Source organism: Vombatus ursinus, unplaced genomic scaffold (assembly GCF_900497805.2).
Source record: "Vombatus ursinus unplaced genomic scaffold, bare-nosed wombat genome assembly UNPS02014802.1, whole genome shotgun sequence".
In the NCBI taxonomy this organism is placed as follows: Eukaryota; Metazoa; Chordata; class Mammalia; order Diprotodontia; family Vombatidae; genus Vombatus; species Vombatus ursinus.
The window spans coordinates 29,917,336-29,937,640 of record NW_020954580.1 but is presented as its reverse complement, the minus strand read 5'-3'; the positions used below and the strand labels follow the sequence as shown (position 1 = coordinate 29,937,640).

The 20,305-nt window shown below is 35.0% G+C and overlaps 1 protein-coding gene across 8 annotated transcripts in view; it reads left to right on the top strand.

Annotated features, from left to right (window-relative positions):
• Positions 1-20,305, top strand: part of DGKH (diacylglycerol kinase eta) — a 223,040-nt gene that overhangs the window by 140,714 nt on the left and 62,021 nt on the right. For all 8 annotated transcript variants that reach the window (XM_027873554.1, XM_027873550.1, XM_027873549.1 and 5 more), the window contains exons 7-12: positions 3,669-3,775; positions 5,458-5,583; positions 7,495-7,597; positions 9,012-9,174; positions 18,589-18,697; positions 18,850-18,989. In XM_027873554.1, the coding sequence (XP_027729355.1) occupies positions 3,669-3,775; positions 5,458-5,583; positions 7,495-7,597; positions 9,012-9,174; positions 18,589-18,697; positions 18,850-18,989 (748 nt within the window). The remainder of the gene's footprint in view (positions 1-3,668; positions 3,776-5,457; positions 5,584-7,494; positions 7,598-9,011; positions 9,175-18,588; positions 18,698-18,849; positions 18,990-20,305) is intronic.

Sequence of the window (20,305 nt, the reverse complement as noted above, 5' to 3'; positions counted from 1 at the left end):
GAGGACTTTCAAGCATTCTTGATGAAAAGACCAGAGCTGAATAGAAGATTTGACTTTCCAATATAAGACTGAAGTGGAACATGAAGAGGTAAACAGGAAGGAGAAATCATAAGAGACTTATTAAGATTGAACTGTTTACATTCCTGCATGGAAAGATGATATTTGTAACTCATGAGACTTTTGTCAGCATTAGGGTAGTTGGAGAGAAACAATTATATGTATGTATGTATGTATATATATATATATAGATAGATAGATAGATAGATAGATAGAGGGCACAGGGTGAGTTGAAGATGAAAGGGTCACATCTGGAGAACAAAATTAAGGGGTGAGAGAGGATTATACTAGGAGAAGGAGAAAGGGAAAGGTAGAACGGTGTAAATTATCTCATAAAAAAAGAGAAAAGAAAAGGCTCTTACAGTGGAGGAGAACCAGGGGAAGGTGAGAGGAAATGAGTGAATCTTATTCTAATAGGATTTGACTTAAGGAGGGTATAACATACACACTCAATTGGGTATGGAAATCTGTCTTACCCTACAGGAAAATAGGAGGGGAAGGGGACAAGAGAGTAGGGGGATGGTAGAGAGGTGGGCAGATTGGGAAAGAGGGTAATCAGAAGCAAATACTTCTGAGGAGGGACAGGGTCAAAAGAAAGAATAGAATAAATGGGGGGGCGGGATAGGATTAAGGGAAATAGAGTTAGTTTTTCACAGCATGTCTACTATGGAAGTGTTTTGCATAACTGCACAAGTGTAGCCTATATTGAGTTGCTTGCCTTTTCAATGAGGGTGGGTGGGGAAGGAGGAAGGGAGAAAATTTGGAACCCAAAGTTTTAAAAACACATGTTTAAAAAAAAATGTTTTCACATGCATCTGGGAAATAAGAAATACAGGAAATGGAGTACAGAAATCTATCCTGCCCTACAGGAAAATAGAAGGGGAAGGGTGGGGAGAGATAGCAGGGAAAGCAGACCAGGGGAAGGGGTATTCAGAATGCATGCCATCTTGTGGTGGGGGGAGGGGCAAGATGGGGTGAAAATTTGGAACTCAAAATCTTGTGGAAGTAAATGTTGAAAACTAAAAATATAAAAGAAAAGAATAAAAAAAATAAGGATCTCTTCATGTAGGACTTTCTTAAATGATTTTCCACGGGCCTCCACTGTTGTCTTCCCCATTACCCTCCCTCCCCAGAGTTGCTAGCTCCTCTCAGAAGTGAAGGATTCCTCCTCAGTTTCTCCATTTGGCTGCTGCCCTAGCCAAATCATGTGGTCTCTCTAGCTGTAGTCCATGCTTTCCCTCCCCTCCACAGTCTCACAAGGGCAGAGACCATTGTCTGTTTGGAGAGACAGTGAATTATAGCAGCAAGGTCCATCTTGGGTGCGTGGTGCTGTACTGCCCTTGGTAGTTCGTGGCCAAGTCATGGTACCTCTCTAGATGCGAACTCACTAATCTGTATGCTGGAGTGGGAGAGGGCTTAGATGATTGGATCTCCAAGGTCCCTTATAGCAGGAAGGCTTTATAAGTCTGTTCTCTGCTACCCTGATAAGCTATAGCATGGTGGAGCTAGCTGGGACATGAACCCATGGAGCACTCATGGAGCAGAATAAGGGAGAAAAGGCAACTTTACAGGGTCAGCTCTAGAGAAGGGTTCTTCATGAACTTTCAAAGTAGCCTGGAGAAATGACATCTTTGGGGCCTGCCTTAGGTTTTTAACTCTCCACTGAAACCTCACCATGTGCTTCCTATTACCCATAGGATCAAATACAAACTCCCTTTTTATTATTTAAAGCCGTGTGCCACCCAACTTCATTCTACCTTTCCAGCTTTGGTACACATTGCTTCCTTTCATACATACATTACAGTATGTACAATGTGTGTATATATATATATACACACACGCACACATATACACACATGCATACACACTCTGTATATATAGGAGAAAATATATACTATATATAATATATATACATTATAATATACACTATATATATAGGGAGAAAAATTTGAAACTCAACATTTTACAAAAATGAATGTTGAAAATTATCTTTACATATAATTGGAAATACTACTAAGAAAAAAATTGTTATGGTAACACACACACACACACACACACACACACACACACTACAGCTAATCAGTCAACCCACAAGCATTTATTAAGCACCAACTTATGCCAGGCACCAGACTAAGCCCTGGGGCTACAAAACTGACTTTCTTACTGAACCTCACACCTGGACTTCTCTCTCCTCATGCCTTGAATGCCTTCCTTACTCCTGCCTCTTAGAATCCTTAGCTTCTTTCAAGGCTTAGCTTAAGCAGGACATTCTACTTGAAGCCTTTCATGATCCTTGCAAATATCAGTGCCTTCCTCTTTAAGTCACTTTCTATTTTGTTGTTGTTCACTAATTTTAAGTCTTGTTCAACTCTCCATGACCCAATTTGGGGTTTTCTTGGCAAAGATACTGGAGTGGTTTGCCATTTCTTTCTCCAGCTTATTTTACAGATGAAGAAACTAAGGCAAACATGGCAAAGTGACTTGCCCAGGGTCATAGAGCTAGTGTATGTCTGAGGCTGGATTTGAACTCAGGAAGATGAATCTTCCTGACTCCAGGCCTGCCACTTTATCCACTGTGCCACATAGCTGCCCCTTAATACATTTATTTACTATGTTTTTGTTTTTGGCATTCTATCTACTGTCACCTAACTGCCCTATTTTAAGTATACTGAGATATATACATACACGCACACACACTCACACACACACACACACACACACATACCTGTTGTCTCTCTTTGCTAGATTCTTTGTCTTCCAAGCACATAGCCCAATGCTTATGCTTATTGATTGATTGATTTTGGTTTTTGTTTATAGTACTGGATATCATGCCCTAGTGAGATTCTTTGCAGTGATTAATTTGGTGGCAGAATTACATCATTGTGCCTGTTTCTCATATTTACCACTTAGGTATGCTAGAATAACGACTTTAAGTTATAACGCTCTATTTCTGGCTCCCAATCATATTTTTATTAGTTATCATCCTTGAGATTAATTTTTTTCTGGCATACTTGCAAAAAAAATCTTTCCTTAACTTTTCTTATTAATTTGGATTTTCTTCTCTCTTACCCTTAAAAAAAGTAATTTGGTATTCCACCCCTCCTTTTATCCCAGATAAGATGGAAATTAACTGTGTATTTCTTTTGTATGTCCCCATTAAGGAGTGTGACACTTTTATATTCTGGTAGTAACTTTCTAAAAAAAATAATGTGATAAAGTAGCAATAGCATCATATGCATGGAAACCAGAAGACCTTAGCCAAAATTTAGGCTTCAACGCTTGCTAACTGTATGACCTTGAAAAAATCATTTTATTTCTGAGTCTCAGTTTTTTCTTCTGTGAAATGGGAATAATATTACTCATTTCATAACATCCTTGTACAAGGCAGGATTTTATAAAATGCTATGTAAGTGAGAATTATTAATTTTAAATATCTAGGCATAAATACATACATAATATGATGACTGTATGTATATAAGTGACAAAACTAGAATTAAAGTTTTATATCTGAATTATATGGTTTTATTTTTTTGTGTCTGTTGAAATTAATTTCATGGAATAGTTTGCACTAGGAATGGTTGATGTATACATATGCTTTTTTTTTTTTTTAGTGTGTAAGTTCAAAGCACACAAAAGATGTGCAGTGAGGGCAACAAATAACTGCAAATGGACTACTCTAGCTTCCATTGGGAAAGACATCATTGAGGATGAAGATGGTGTAAGTTTCTCTTTTGCCTGTTTCAGATGATTCCTGCATCCAGACTTGCATGTTTCTTGCATTGGGCAAATAGAATTCAGAATTACGTGGGGGTAATAATTACTAAATTCAATAAGAGTCACTTAATCATCTGAATTCTTTGGGAAACAGATCCCCCTTGATTGAGCAGTATCTCTGCTTTCATCAAGAATAAGTTTTGTTCTAGAATCAGGATGAGGTTATTACTAGTATTAATTTTGAGCATTTTTTATTTTTAGCTTCTTTTCGGCTTTCTCTGAGCACTGTGAAATCTTGAAGGACTATTTCTCAGAGAAGTTAGGAAAAAATGTGTTGTGTAGTGGAATAGTAGTATATGCCCATTTGCTTTTGGCTTGATGGAAAAACAAGACAATGTTTTGCACAGCTTCCTTTTAGCCTGTTGCTTTCTAACTGTGCAGGGATGGATTAGCTCTACCTGGTAGTCCCAGCAGATTCCAAGAATACCAGGCTCCTGGGCAGTGCTGAAAAGTTGTGGGGTTTTTGTGGGGGGTGTTTCTAGGAATCATTCAAATCCATTATAGAGGCAGAGGGTTAAGAAAAAAAAAAGGAGTTTATGGCTAGCTGCCACTCCTTACTCCCAGCCGCTTCTTATTTAGAAATGTACCAACAAGTTTACAAACCATGCATTATTAAACATTTACTGATTTCTTGCCATTCTAACTGAAGCCCAAGATGAAATGTGAAAATGTATAAGAAATACTTTGTAAATTTTAAACAATTAACTGTGTACCAGCTACCTGTATTTATCTACTTGTTGTCATCTGTTAGAATTTAATAAATTGAAATGATCACTTTAAAAAAAATTAAATTTAAATACAGTTACCTGTATTTATCTATTGCTATGTTAGAATTTAATGAATTGAAATGACCACTTTAAAAATTTTTTAATTTAAAGTTAGATTAACAAAGAAAGCATATGCTCTAGATTGTAATGATAATTGTACTCATTTTTCTTACGACTCTTGCATTTGCAAAAATTGCATTTAAATTGAGCTTTTTTTTGAGAATGGTAATTAAAAAAAGGTTTTAGAAATCTCAGGTTTTCATTTTAAATGCTACTCATTCTACCCCTGTGGGAGAGTGGTACTTTTCTCCATGTGTGTATTAGGAGGAGAGCACTATCTAGACTTTTTAATTATGTATACCATTTGTCCATATTAAATAATTCTATTTATAAGCACTAATAATGTAGGAGATAACCTACATGGTAGCAAAGAAAGGACCCTTCTCTCCTTTTTGCACACATGGAGTAAGACTGTAAAAACCTTTCTTCTTTTTGGCAGGCATAAAGACTAACTGTGTGCACCTGTGCTTATGTGTATGTATATCTCTTCATGTTCAAAGATAACATTGCTCACTGCAGTGTGTGTGGACATGGATATGAATACAAAGGCTGAATTAAAAAAAGATTTTTTTTTGGCTAGAAATATTTGGTGCATAACATAAAAGTAAAGATTACTTTCTTAGGTCTAAAGCCACTATTCATAAAGTCTATGGACTTGAATACTTCTTACTCTAGATACCTTTATGTATAATATTAATTCAAAGAGAAGATTAATGTGAGCGATCATTAAATTCTGAGTTTGTTTTACCTGTTTCTGTACTATCTAATTCAGTCTTCCCTTTTCTCCCTTGGCTCACAGATAGCCATGCCTCATCAATGGCTAGAAGGCAACTTGCCTGTCAGTGCCAAATGTGCAGTCTGTGATAAGACCTGTGGCAGCGTCCTACGTCTCCAAGATTGGAAGTGCCTTTGGTGTAAAGCTATGGTAGTTGTTTCTTACTGTGGCATATAAAGCTGCTTGACATCTGTTTTCATTTTTTGTATTTCTCTTTGATTTTTGTTTTTATGTTTTCTCATTTTGTCTTTAATATTGTAAAGTTTGTAAGCAAGACAGAGAACCTAGGGCATTGCTGAGCTGATCATAGAGATGCCATTTAAGCATGAGTGGCCCTTTGACATCTAAAACCTTTATAAATATGCCTCCCTATAATTATAGATCATATGTTTCATATGGATACAGATTATTCTTTCCATTAAGAATTTTTTCCTCTACTCTAGTTCTGATCTGATAACATATGATGGTATGAGGGTAATTCTGGGTTCTCGAAGACCTGTACTAATGGAAACACAAGTCATGCTAGATGCAATCATCCTGGAAAGACTTAAAATCTCAGGACAGATTGTACTTGTTGTCAGAAAACCATTCTAAATTAACACAGACCTGTCACCAGACTGTGCATAGCAAGTAATGAATTTTTTTTTGCCACAACAATTTTTTTCTTAGTAGTATTTCCAATTACATGTAAAGAGAATTTTCAACATTCATTTTTGTAAAATGTTGAGTTTCAAAATTTTCTGCCTCCCACCCCCCTCCCCACGATGGAAAGCAATCTGATATAGGTTATACATGTACAATCATGTTAAACTTATTTCCATATTAGTCATGTTATAACAATTCTTGAAAAAATTCACAGAGGCATGAAGGGCTTATAATCTCTGTATCATATATCTTATCTATATTGGGAGTTTCCAGAGAATCCTAGAATGACAACCTTTGCTACAGCTAGATGTGATTTGCTTTTTCAAGCATGCTTTCTAGATTTTTATGTGATACTTTTGAAATACAAAGTCTGATGCTAAACTAACTATAAAACTATATGGAAAAATCAGGATTATTTTTATTTTTGTTATCACAATTTCCCTCAAAATATTCTTTTCCTTGTACATCAGTTTCTTCAAGTGACCACTTTTATTGTTTGTTATTTTTCAATTTTTTTACACAAATTAGAATGAAATAGTATAATATTCCAGGTATTTGACACCACAGTTATAGCTCTAAGTTGTGGAGACTTCATGTTTATTGTTAATTTAAAAGGCTGGCTCAAGTGTTGTATACATTATTGGAAGCATTTGTTGCATTGAGGCTTTTCACTTTTTTTTTTCTTTGATGCAAGGGAGAATTCAATATGGAAATGAGGGCAGGGTGGGGGCATTTCAAAAAAAAGGACTGATGGGAAAATAAAAAAAATCAAGACAATATGTTTAAAGGCTGTTGCTCTTTGGAAACACACACACACACACATATGCACATATACACATATACACCCTGGATCTCAGGGGACCTTGTACATAAACTCTTTTAGACCACATAGGTCTTATTAAGTAAGTTAGCACTTGTCTAAGTATCTAAGGCCTGGGTTTAAGTGATTAGAGTTAGTTTTTTGTCCTTATCTCGTGAAACATTACATCTCTTCTAAGTGTTAGCAGCAATCACCTAAACCTTGTTTTTTTTTTTTTTCTCTCTTGGGAATTTTATTTAGTGCATCAGGTTTATTTATCTTCCAGATCATAAAACTGTGACCTATAGGTTAAGCATCTGACTTGGCATAATGTATTGAATATGTAGGGTGTTCTCAAAGTATTAGTAAAGTTTTAAGGTAAGTCTTGGGGAAGGGAGTTCCATGTATAGCAGATACTGAAAAAGGATGCTAATTACCAAATCATTGGTGTTTTAGAAGCTATGATATGATATTGAGTAGGATGCCCTGGAACTAGAATCTATTACAAATGACTAGATCTTTTGAGATGTGTGCTTGCCTGTATTTGTAACATATTATTAGGTGTTAAGGAATTGAATCTCTTTCACTGGTATTTATCAAACTTTATTTGTTATTAGGTACATACTGCCTGCAAAGATTTGTTTCCTTATAAATGTCCGCTTGACCAATGTAAGGTATCTATCATACCCCCTATTGCACTGAACAGCATAGATTCTGATGGTATGTAATAGTATAAGTTATGAGTATTCTTGACATGTAATTATTGTGCATATGTATATTTTTGTTTAATCCACACAACTGCCGTTATTTATCCCAAAATTAGTTTCTCTATCCTTTCATTTAAATCATTTAGGCAGGAAAATGATCTATAAATTATGAATTGATAGAAACATTAATATCATAAAATTCCATTGCTTTTCTGTGAAATCTTCATATGCATTATTTGTTACCGTATTCATATTAGTAGTTAAAATAGGATCATTATTGATTATTGCCTGAAAAGAACTATGGAAAAATCTGACTGCATGATTTGGGGGGTAATTTTTAAATTCACTTATCAAGTATTATACAATTTCCATCAAAATTCTCTTCTAAGAATGGCACAACTTGGTTCTACGTACAAAATACAAAACTAAGTACTTTTATTCTTTATAACATGGAGGATAGAAGGTACTACTAACCACCTGCATTAAAGCTTAAACATGTTATATAATTGCATTTTGTTTTGTTTTCTGACTGGAACTGTTATTTCATGGGTATAGGGTATTTCTGGTTGAGAAAACTCCCTATACCAATGCAGTTCATCAATTGTTCTACAACTTATAGTCTTAGAGAGTGGCCTTGGGGCCACTGAGAGGTTATAGGACTTAGTCAGTCACATGGCCAGTATGTGTCAGAAGTGGAACTTGAATCCAGGACTTCCTAATTCTGAGGCTTGCTCTCTTCTCAATACATCGTGTTGCCCAAGTATATAATATTTCAACCTTATATTACTAGTATAAGACTTTAACTATAACATCGTAATTATCTTATTATGTGGCATTGATATGGTGTGTTATTTTTCTGAAAGTGATTTCTCATTTTCAAAGAATATAATTCGACTTACATCATATTTAACTATATATAATCTTAAGCCAGATCGTATCAAAGTTGTGTTGAAGTCATTCCAAATAAAAGAATAGTTATTTAGACAAGGGGTGAGAATTGAACAGGAGATAAACATATTTTATTAAATAATAAATGAATTGTGAACTAAGCTTAAATCTATATGTTGTGATAAAAAAAGTCAGTATTCCTAGAAGAGGCCAATTAGTGTGTCTAAAAATGTATTTAATTGGCCTCTATTCAAAACAGATAGAAATGGTAGTTACTACTGATTTTTATCCTTAGTATTTCGAAATCTTTTGCTGCTGAGCACTAGAATACAAAAAAAATAGTGTATTCTTATGTTAATTATACACAAAAAATAGCCATTAACCACCTTTTAAAATTGAAGTAAGGTACAGCTTATGTTGTGGCTTAATTATTTCAAGTATCCAAATAATAAATAATATTTAGCTAATAGTATTTTTATGCATTTTGACATTTCTCCTTTCTCTGATTTTTACTGATTTTGCTGTATATGTTTTTGCAGGATTTTGGAAAGCAACAGCTCCACCATGTCGTGCTAGCCCTCTTTTGGTATTTGTCAACTCTAAAAGTGGAGATAATCAGGGAGTAAAGTTCCTCCGTCGATTTAAACAGTTGTTAAATCCTGCTCAGGTGTTTGATTTAATAAATGGAGGACCTCACTTGGGGTAATACATTATGCATTATTAAGAAATCTTCTTTCAATAAATCCTAGTATAAAATATGAAATTTAATTTGCCTTCCCATCTCATGCATTTGCCTTCACTATTGTAGGTGCACCTAAAAACAGATATAGATAAATGATTGATTTTTATTTTAAAGGAACTAATTAAATTATAGATGTTTATTAATATCTTGGACATTTATATAGACTAATTAAATTTTAAGTTTTTTAATTTCTCAGAATTTGGCTAACTCTCAAAGACTTCCTTCCATTTAGTAACTATATGCAGTAATACTATGTCAGTTTTCTTAGCTTTAGAAAACATTAATTTATTTCTAATTATATAAATTGTGTATAGTGTACTATTACAATTTGCCTCAGTAGGTAATGACACTTTCATAAAACATCTATTCTAGTATCTCACTGTTGTTGCTCCCAAAGGCTATCAGTAAAAACCAAGCTCTGGTAGGTTCTACCTTGATGAAAAGACTTTGAATAGAGTTCTAGCAATAGCTGTTTTCTAAAGATCAGTCTAGCTAAGTATGGAGGGTGTGGCTACTAAATGATAAGTTCTTGGTCATCATAACCCATGAAACAAATAAAATTACAAAATGGTCTGTCCTACTTCTGCAGTGGTGCAGGCAGCTTTCAGAAAAGGGAGGAGAACATGCTACGAAGCTGTTTTTTAGACCATCTAGAAACATTAATTTTTCTGTTGTCACTAAATGGGAGTTCCAAGGTCACAGAGGTCACTTAGTGACTGCTGAGTTGACGTGTTACTAGAAGGATGGAACCATTTCAATTTGACATTCTCACCATTAAATAAAAGGATGACTTCCATGTTCTCACTAGAGAGGCAACCAATGAAGGTGGCAGAGTTGATTTTATCCTGCAGCCAAAACCAAGAACTAAAAATCTTATTGGCACAGTTGGTCCATTTTAAGGTACTTATGATAGCATAAGCAAAAACACTTCCATGATCATGGAAAGGTGTACATAAGGGAAGATGGTAAAAAAATATGTTGGAAAGTATGGTTCAGTGGAAAAAGAGTTGGATTTGTAGTGAAAGAACCTGAGTTTGAATCTTAGCTCTGTAATTTGCTTCCTATGACCTTCTGCAAGTCACTTTTCCTGTTTTGACCTTTCCCCATCTATAAATAGAAGGGATTGGGCTAGCTGATGCACATCTATAGAATATGAATATTTTATTCAAGAAGAGCATTGGGAGATAACAGACATGACAGTCACCAAATAACATCACAAAAAATGCAATAACTATAGCCTAACAAATGGGAAGCAACTACAGATGCAAAAAGTTACTTAATGCAAAAAGTCATTTCTGAATCAGCTATCTATAAGATTTACAATTGGTTAGTTAGAGTGGAAATCAAAACTAACAAAAAATTAGGAGATAAAATTGAGATTTATCATGCATTTAAAATAGCTCCAACTAGACCTATATAAACAGGCTATTAATGCCCTCAAATGGGAAATGGATAGAGGAACACAAATCAAGATGCAGTATTACCATTTCTCAAGAAATGTCAGTATAAATAGAAGACAGTTGGTATGACAGGAGTTCGAATGTTTAGAGACCACTTCAGCCAATAAACAGTTGATATTTTTTACCAAATGGAGAGATATGGCAACTAATAATGTCAATTTAGAATGTAAATGTATTTACAATGTATCATAGGGGAGGATAGGGGAAATTTATGACTAGTTTTGCCTCAGAGTACTCCCAGATGTGGTGGAGAGAAAAATGAGCTCATAGAAAACTTGATATGAGATCTAATTATGTTAAATCATGTCAAGAGCATTTAAGGATGAAACGAGGAGAACAACCATAGGGAAAAAATGGAAAAGAACATTCAAGATTTCTCAAACAAGATGTTTTCTCCATCAATGATAACAGAACTATCATATTTGAACTATAATAGATCTGTTCTCAGTATGTCACATGAGGAAGTAAAAAGGACATGAAAGAAAACAAAGATGGGATGAGCAACTAGACCAGAAAAACTGCAGAAAATTTAGACTGGAATTAACATAATTTTAAAGGCATTGTGGAATCAATTCTCAAGATACATTTTTGTCTATGCCTAGTTTCTGCCATGCTCTTTTCCCAGCAGTTTTTGTCTAATAGTGAGTTCTTATTCCAGAAGCTGGTGTCTTTGAGTTTATCAAATAGTAGATTACTATAGTCATTAACTACTGTGTATTGTATTCCTAACCTATTCCACTGATCCACCACTCTATTTCTTAGCTAGTACCAAGTAGTTTTGATAATTGCTGCTTTATAATACAATTTAAGATCTAGAATGGCTAGGTCACCTTCCCTCACATTTCTTTTCATTAGTTCCCTTGATGTTCTGGACCTTTTTTTTCTTCCAAATGAATCTTTTTATTATTTTTTCTAGCTCTATAAAATAATGTTTCAGTAGTTTGATTGGTATGGCAGTGAATAAGTAAATTAGCTTGGGTAGAATTGTCATTTTTATTGTATTAGCTCAGCCCACCCATGAGCAACTGATATTTTCCCAATTATTTAGATCTGACTTTATTTGTGTGAAAAGTGTTTTGTAGTTATGTTCATATAGTTCCTGGGTTTGTTTCAGCAGGTAGACTCCTAAGTATTTTATAATGTCTACAGTGACTTTAAATTGAATTTCTCTAACTCTTGCTGTTGGGCTTTGTTGGTAATATATAGAAATGCCAATGATTTATGTGGGTTTATTTTATAACCTACGACTTTGCGAAAGTTGTTTATTATTTCAAGTAGTTTTTTACTTGATTCTCTAGGATTCTGTAAGTATATCATCATATCATCTGCAAAGAATTATAGCTTTGTTTCTTCTTTGACTATTCTAATACCTTCGATTTGTTTTCCTTCTTTTATTGCTAAAGCTAACATTTCTAGTACCATATTGAACAACAGTGGTGATAATGGACATCCTTGTTTCACCCCTGATCTTAATGGAAATTCTTCTAGCTTATCCCCCTTACATATGATGCTTGCTGAAGGTTTTAGGTAGATACTACTTATCATTTTAAGGAAAACTCCATTTATTCCTATGCTCTTTAGTATTTTTAATAGGAATGGGTGTTGTAGTTTGTCAAAAGCTTTTTCTGCATCTGTTGAATTCTCAAGATACTTGAGAAGATATCATATGACTAGAAAAAACATACCTGTTATTATTACTGAAGAAATGTGATGGAAAAGAAATCAGTAACCACAGACTCACACACCTACCTTCTCATCATTATCAAGTCTCAATGAGATTGTTTTACCCACATTTCAATTCAGTTCAGCAAACATATTAAGTGTCCACCATGAGTCAAACACTGTTGAGGCTACCAAGATAAAAAGTAAAGTAGTCCATACCTAAGGGAAGTTTACATGCTATTGGGGAGAGCCGATACAATATACACATAGAAGTAAATACAAAATAATGTAAAGAAGGTGAGGCAATATTATGATATTTGCATAGGAAGAGGGACTGAGGTTAGAATGAAACTAGAGATTCTGTTGAGAGCATCCTTAGTGAAGATATGAGAAGCGAATAGAGCTTTTACAAATGATAGTATATAGTGGAATGCATCTTTCAAGTCACATATTTGACTAAAATGTAAAAATGATATGAGGTCATTGTGTTCCTTGTTTGTTAGCTACAAAAAAGCATATTTGATTTGGAGGACAAATGCCTTAAAAGCTTTCCTCCAATGAGGGGTTTCTCATGCATATATTAAGATCATAAAAGTTTCTTGGAATGATAACGATAATTGTTCAGTGACTGTCTTACAAAACATGGCAGTATCTGCATACTAAATTTGTTTGGCACTGTCACAGAGGATTTCTAGTTTAGAGTCCAAATTGAAGAGTAATACCTTCTCTGTAGTGGCTAAAGTCATCTACAAACTCTTTTTGAAAATTTTTATATTGTTCTGATTTGTATCATGTCCTGCAACATTTTGGAGCTTCCTAAATGAGATTTTTAATCATGCTGACTTTATTATCCACCAAGAACAAGCTTCATGCATGAAAAATCCCAATTGCTCAGTTTGTTATATAAAATTGGATGGAACAGCTCTAAAACTGGTCCATCGAAACATATGTCTTAGACATATGCTGCACACGGACAGTGAACTCAGCCTAGAACTAAATAAGAAGAAAGAGCAGACTGAATTTCATTTAGGAAACTACACGGTGCTCCAGAAAAAAAAAATCATAGATGTTATTATTACTGCTGTTATTACAGGGGCCCTAAGATTCTTCCTGAAACAGAAACATATCTTTTTTTTAAAACCATTATTCTTCCAATGATGTTATGTGGCTGTAAATTATGGATTACTACAGCCCCCTAAGAAATCAAAATTTTCAGTAACCCAAAATGGGATTGGGGTGGAGCCTAGGGGACAAGCATTTATTAAGCATCTACTATGTGCCAAAACCTGTGTTAATTGCTTAACAAATATTATCTCATTTGATCCTCATAACAACCCTGGAAGCTCCCATTTTGCAGCTTAGGTAACTGAAGGAGACAGGTTGTGACTTACCCAGGGTCACACAGCTAGTAAGTAAATGTCTAAAGCAAGATTTGTACTTGCATCTTCCTGACTGTAAGCCCAGAGCTCCATCCACTGTACAACCTAGCTGCTAAACCCAAAGGATAATGGTGAGAGACAGAGTGAGTGTCAGTTAGCAGTAGCATTCTATTACTGATGAACTTCCCACAAAAAGAGGTATGATAAATCTCACCAGAGATTTATGATTACAACAAGTAATGGGTCTGTCCTGTTGAGAGAATGAGTTATAATAGACAGTCCTGATGCTGCAGTAATCTCCAAGTAATGTCAAGAGAACTGGAGAAAGGTCCCCTGAACATTGGAAAGAAAGTTCTCCAGCACATCAGAGCACAATAGCACTAACAGATTTACTGGAGGTCATGGGCAAAAGTCCCTCTTAAATGAGGTGTGGGATGATTTGTGATCTGCACCATGGGAGAAAGTATTCATGTTCATTCAAGTGTAAACTAGTATAGAGTAGTGAATAGGGTACTTGTATTAAAATTAGGTAATATAATGGTCCACATACTTGATTAAGGGGCATAATGTGATATAGAGCATTTGATGGAAAGATATTAATAATCAAATTATTATTTGGTTCCTGGTGATCTGGTTATTCCTCCCCACATTGTATAACTTTGATGACTCTGGTCAATATCTAATGAGACAACAGTATTATTAGAAGTAGGATCAGGATCTCTTCCCAGTCTATTATCTTGCCCATCCTGTATGAAAATAGAATATTGATTAGTAGTTATTCACTATATAATTTTAAAAGTTTGAAATTTTGAGATCTATAGTAAATGACATGTTTGATCAGTTCATTAGTTCTTTTCACATCTCGACTATAAAATGAGATTTGTGATTTTAAATTAAGAAGGCAAACAAATATCATTATCTCACCATGTCCTAATCTGGGCTCCTCTTAATGAAATTTCATGTAATTTGGAATGATGGACAATTTCAACTCAAGAGAGGCCCCAGGGATAGAAGAGGCATTCACCAGAAGTTTATAGTATATTTACAAAACTATATAGTACTTGTCTATATTGCTCAGTGGATTCCCTAAACTGCATTGTTCTTACTTCTTTAAATACTAATTTCACATAGAAATATTTATACCCTTTCCATTCCTCCCAATTCAGATGCATCTTTGCATTGAGGTCACAGAGTGAGAGAATCTTGAGGTCAGAAAAGACCACACCATCAATCTAATGTATCTCACAAATGATCATCCAAACTTTGTTTGAAGACCTCCAGCAAGAGAAACTCGACTGCTTCTTGAAGCAGCCCATCACACTTCTGGATAGCTGTAATTGTCAGGAAGTTTTTCCTTATATCATACCTAAATTTGCCTGTTTGCTATTTGCACCCATTCCTAGTCTTGCCTTCACTGAATCAGTAATGATAACCATTCAATAAATTAATTATACCACTGCCTAGCGTATGTTCCTCCATCTTTTCCACAAGCATTGCATGAGAAGATTTGTCAAATGCTTTTCTAAAATCTAGGTAAACTATAGCCATATCTCTCTGATCTATCAAACTAGAACTCTTTCTAGTGTAACAAACTCCTGTCAGAAAATGGCATCATATGAGCCTGGAATGACCTAATCTCTGTGAAGTCATACTGACTATGTCCTCTTTCTTTTTCAACAATCCCTAATATTATTTTTTAGGATTTTGCAGGAGTTAAAGTCATACTGGCCTGAAGACTGCAAAGTCCTTTTTCTTTCTTTCTTTTTTTCTTCAAAAATAAGGAAAATATTTACCTTTCTCCAGGTTTGTTGTACCTCTCAAAATAACTTCTTTTATTTCTTTTCTCAAAATAAAGTTCTTTATCATATGAAAGCACTTAATTAGTCATCACCTGTATATTACAGTATTACTTATGCAATGTCTACTGCACATGAATTACTGTTCTAAGCCCTGCAAGTGATAGAAATGCTTAGGAATTAGAATTATTATTAATATATACAATATATGTATATGGTTCTGTATGTATTATATGTTTGTATTTTTATAAATTGCTTTGTCACTTTGCAAAGCCTTTTCAAACATTTTTATTACCTTTTTTTTTCTCACTTTGAGAAGCAGCATGGCATAGTGAGTAGAAAGCCAGTCTCGAAGCCAGGAAGACCTGGATTCAGGTTCTGTCAGTGACACATACTGGCAGTGTGAGCCAGAGCAAGTCACTTAACCTGTAAGTTCTCTTTTTTTTTCTTTTTTTTGGCTAGGCAGTGGGGTTAAATGACTTGCCCAGGGTCACACAGCTAGTGTCGTGTCTGAGACCAGATTTGTACTCAGGTCCTCCTGACTCCAGGGATGGTGCCCTATATATCGTGCCACCTAGCTGTCTCCCTCCCCCCCCCCCCCACCCTTTTCTTTGTTTTTGTTTGTTTCTGGTGAGGCATTCAGGGTTAAGGGACTTGCCCAGGGTCACACAGCTAGTAAGTGTCAAGTGTCTGAGGCCGCATTTGATCTCAGGTCCTCCTGACTCCAAGGCCAGAGCTCTATCCACTGCGCCACCTAGCGCCCCTAACCTGTAAGTTCTCGAGGCAATTGTCTTAAGACTTGTAGTTTCAAAGAAGGCACATACCTGTAATCTGGTAATTCTTATAACAATGAAATCACAGGTCAGTCCCTATCCCTGTTCAATTTATTTAGTAGCTTTATAGAATTTGCCCAGCTTAGATTTTACTTGAGAAAAAAGGATTAATGCGATAATTTTTCCTCATTAAATACCAATTTTTAAAAATAATATTTTCCCCTAAAAGGAAGCAAAAATGCTAAAAAGCCCTCATGGAGGGCTTGGAGCATTTTTCTTATTCTTTTATTTTGAAATCAATATTGCAATTTATTTTTGGTTGAGATCATGTTTATATTGCATTTTGTCCAAAATAATTCAAAACAGTTTCAAGACATAATCATTAGTTCTTATGAGATATTTGTGATGGAGGCAATAATTAAACTTCATTCAGATGTATTTTGATTTCTTTGTGATTTTTCTTACTTTCCCATTTTTAGAGTAATATTTTCTATGTTCTCAATAAAAGTGGCAATACTTTGGTATGGTCTAATGATATCAAATAATTTTCATACCTCATCTAGAACTGGATGTGGGTCTTTTTTTTTGTTGATTGTTTGTTCAATATACCTCCAAAACAAGGTAACTCTTAACATTTCCAAATTACTCTAAACCCATTGTTCCACTGAGGCAAGTACAAGCATACTCTTAGAATAAACTTATTTCATAAGTGAACCTATAAGCTATTTAAATCAATGTGTTGTCGTTTTAAAGTATTGTCTTACTACAACAGCTAAGAACACCTGAGTAACAGATTACTTAGGTATCCAATAATCACCTCCTTTCAATGTAATTAAAATATAGTGTTCTGTACATTTTGGGCTATGACTACATATTTTGTTTCTCTTCATCATTTTATTTTAGTGTTCCTATACACTCTTTCCAGCATAACTTCTGCTGATAACCTTAAAAAGTCTGCCATTATACCAATAGTAAGAGTACTCAATTTACTATCATCCATGTGTTGCAATTGTATATTTATACCTTTTCTCTGGAGTGGCCAAAATAATTCTCCTATCATCCGGTTTTTTCTAATTATGTACTTAATGTGTTTTATTACTTAAAATGTCAAAACTTCACACATACATACACATGCATAGTGTTTTCATTAGAAGAAAATATAGAAGTTCCAAGAAATAAAAATACTTGTGTGCATATGTTTTTTTTTCCCAGAAGTATTGTTAGAGGATGACATGTTATTTGAAATATGAATCTGTATACTCTAGATACTTCCAGCTATACTAAACAGGTGGCTATGTATGCTTCTGATTAACCTAAATCACTGTACCCGCTGCCCTTCAGACTCGTTTCATTAGACTCCTGTAATAGCCCCTAGCTGGTCTTGCTGACTCCTGTCCTACTCTGATCAATTCTTTACACAATTGTTGATGTTTTGTGCAACTCTGATGACCTCATCCCTCAATTTAGAAACTTTCTATAACTCCCCATTGCCTGCTAAGAAAAATATATAAACTCTTGGCTCTCTATTAATGATTTTGCGGAAAGTTTACCAGTTTAGCAAGGCAAACCAGTGGCACCAAGAGATTCATCTGTAGGGCCAAATATACTAGGAATGGAAAAGTGAAATAACGAGAGTGAGAACAGAATGAAAAAAGAGGGGAAAAAAAGAGAACAGAAAACAATGTATATGGTAGAAAATAGTAGACTAAAGCTAACAATAGTTGCCTTAGGTGGCATTTGATACCTTAAGTGGCTACAAAAACATCTAGCCCAGGGATTCTTAACCTTTTTGGCGCCATGAACCCCTTTGGCAGTCAGTCTGGTGAAGCCTATGGACCCCTTCTCAGAAAAATGCATATATAAAATCAAAAACATAGGATTATGTCAATTTTCATGATATTTTTTTGAAAAGGTAACTGACTCTAGGTTAAGAACTTGTGATCTAAAATATAATATTAATAACTAAAATACTATTTTGTTTCTGAAACATAAAAATGTTATTTCCATCTTCTTTCTTTTTGTATTCTATCCTAGTATCCTTTTCCTTTATATGATTACTCATTTTTCTCTTCTTAATTTCATCTCTCACCTCACTCCTATTTGTATTTTCCCTTTATTATCTTCTAAGAAGAGGATAGGTTGTGCAAAACTGCATTAGAACTATTCATATGCTCACCCAGAAAATTATCTGTAATTAATCTAAAATAATTATGTTTATACTAATGTAAACAGTACTCTTGGGGAGATGGTAGACTTTTCACTGAACTAGTTGACTTACTAAAATGAAACAATTTCCCTCTTCAGTTTACGATTATTTCAGAAGTTTGACAACTTCCGGATTCTTGTGTGTGGAGGAGATGGAAGCGTTGGTTGGGTTTTGTCGGAAATTGATAAACTCAGCTTGCACAAACAGGCAAGTATGTGTGCCTGTCTTTTGCCAATTCTTATCAATTTTTCTGTTACTTACTGTGTTAAGTAATTATGCAAACAGCATCTGGAGAAAGGACGGGCTTTCTGTTCCTAGGCTCTTTAAATTAAAGGTCTCCCAAATGTGTTTTATTTCAGTGTCAGCTGGGAGTCTTACCCTTAGGTACAGGAAATGACCTCGCTCGGGTTCTTGGCTGGGGTGGTTCATGTGATGATGACACCCAGCTACCACAGATATTGGAGAAGTTGGAGCGAGCCAGTACAAAAATGCTTGACAGGTAAAGGGGAATACTTTTTGCTGTAAGGTTTCGAAACATTTCTTTGGAAGCTTTGGTTTTTGTTTTTAATGGAAGGAACTAAAAGAAATCAAATGAGGAAAGTAATCTGTTGAACTCATTGCTATAATTGAAGGAAATCTATGCCAATTCTAAGTGTAGCTCCTTGCCATTACTCATCTAGGGACTTGGCCTTGTGCTTAAATTGGCTTAGAAATCAGGGCGGTTATGATTGTGGGCAGCATGGGTCCATAGGTTTAGAACTGTGAGGGACCTTACTTAGAGGCCAATGAGTGTAACCCCTTCATTTTCTAGATGAGGAAATTGAGACACAACAACATTAAGTGATTTGGCCACCTGAGGTGGGGTTTGAACCCAAGTCTTCTTAACTTCAAGTCCTTTTCACTATGCCATGCTGCCTCTGATAACTTCTGATCAAACTAATAAAATTAGATTCCTGAAATTACACAACTGAGGGTTGGTCCTGGATCCTCAGTAATAGCAATTCATTTAGCATTTATTAAGGGATCATAGGGTGATTACCAAATATAGAAGACCTTTCAAAGATCATCTAATCCAACCCCCTCATTTTACAAAGGAGGAAATTGGGACTTTGTATATAGATGCAGTTATGCAAAAATAAAAAAAAAATACAATGCTCAGGGAACTTAAAATCTAGAGAGTGAATGAGATATATGCAAAAATTAGTGTCATAACAATACCCTATAATTGTGTAGATCTTTAAGGTTTGCGAAGTACTTTACACACCTTATCTCATTTGCTCATAACTCATATTTATATAGTACCTTAAGGTTTTCAAAGCATTTTTCCTTACAATGACCTTCCAAAGCGAATTGTGGAACTACTATTATCCTCATTTTATTGATAAGGAAACTAAGATACAGAAGAGTTTAGTGACTTACCTAAAATCACACAATAAATCATAATATAGTAAACCATGTGAAGTGTAATGGGAAAAAGTAAAGATTCACACCTTTTGCTTTAGGAAAGTTTGCGTATTAGGATGAGAGCAGAGGACAGGAGAAGAATCAGGGAAAGTGTAGAGGAAATAGCAGCCTGAGCTGGATCTTAAAGGGAGAAAATTATGTCAGCAAATAGGGATGAGGAGAAAGTGCATTTTGGGCATAACAGATAGCCTGTGTAAATTCATGGAGATGGCATAGTGTGGGACTGGATCAGAGAATCGTAAGTGGTGCTCTTCAATAGTACGTCTCATGGTAAACCCTGTGAGATAAAGCAAGAAGCGATATATCAGCATCAGGTTTTAAATGCTAGGCTAAGGAGTTGTATATTTTTTT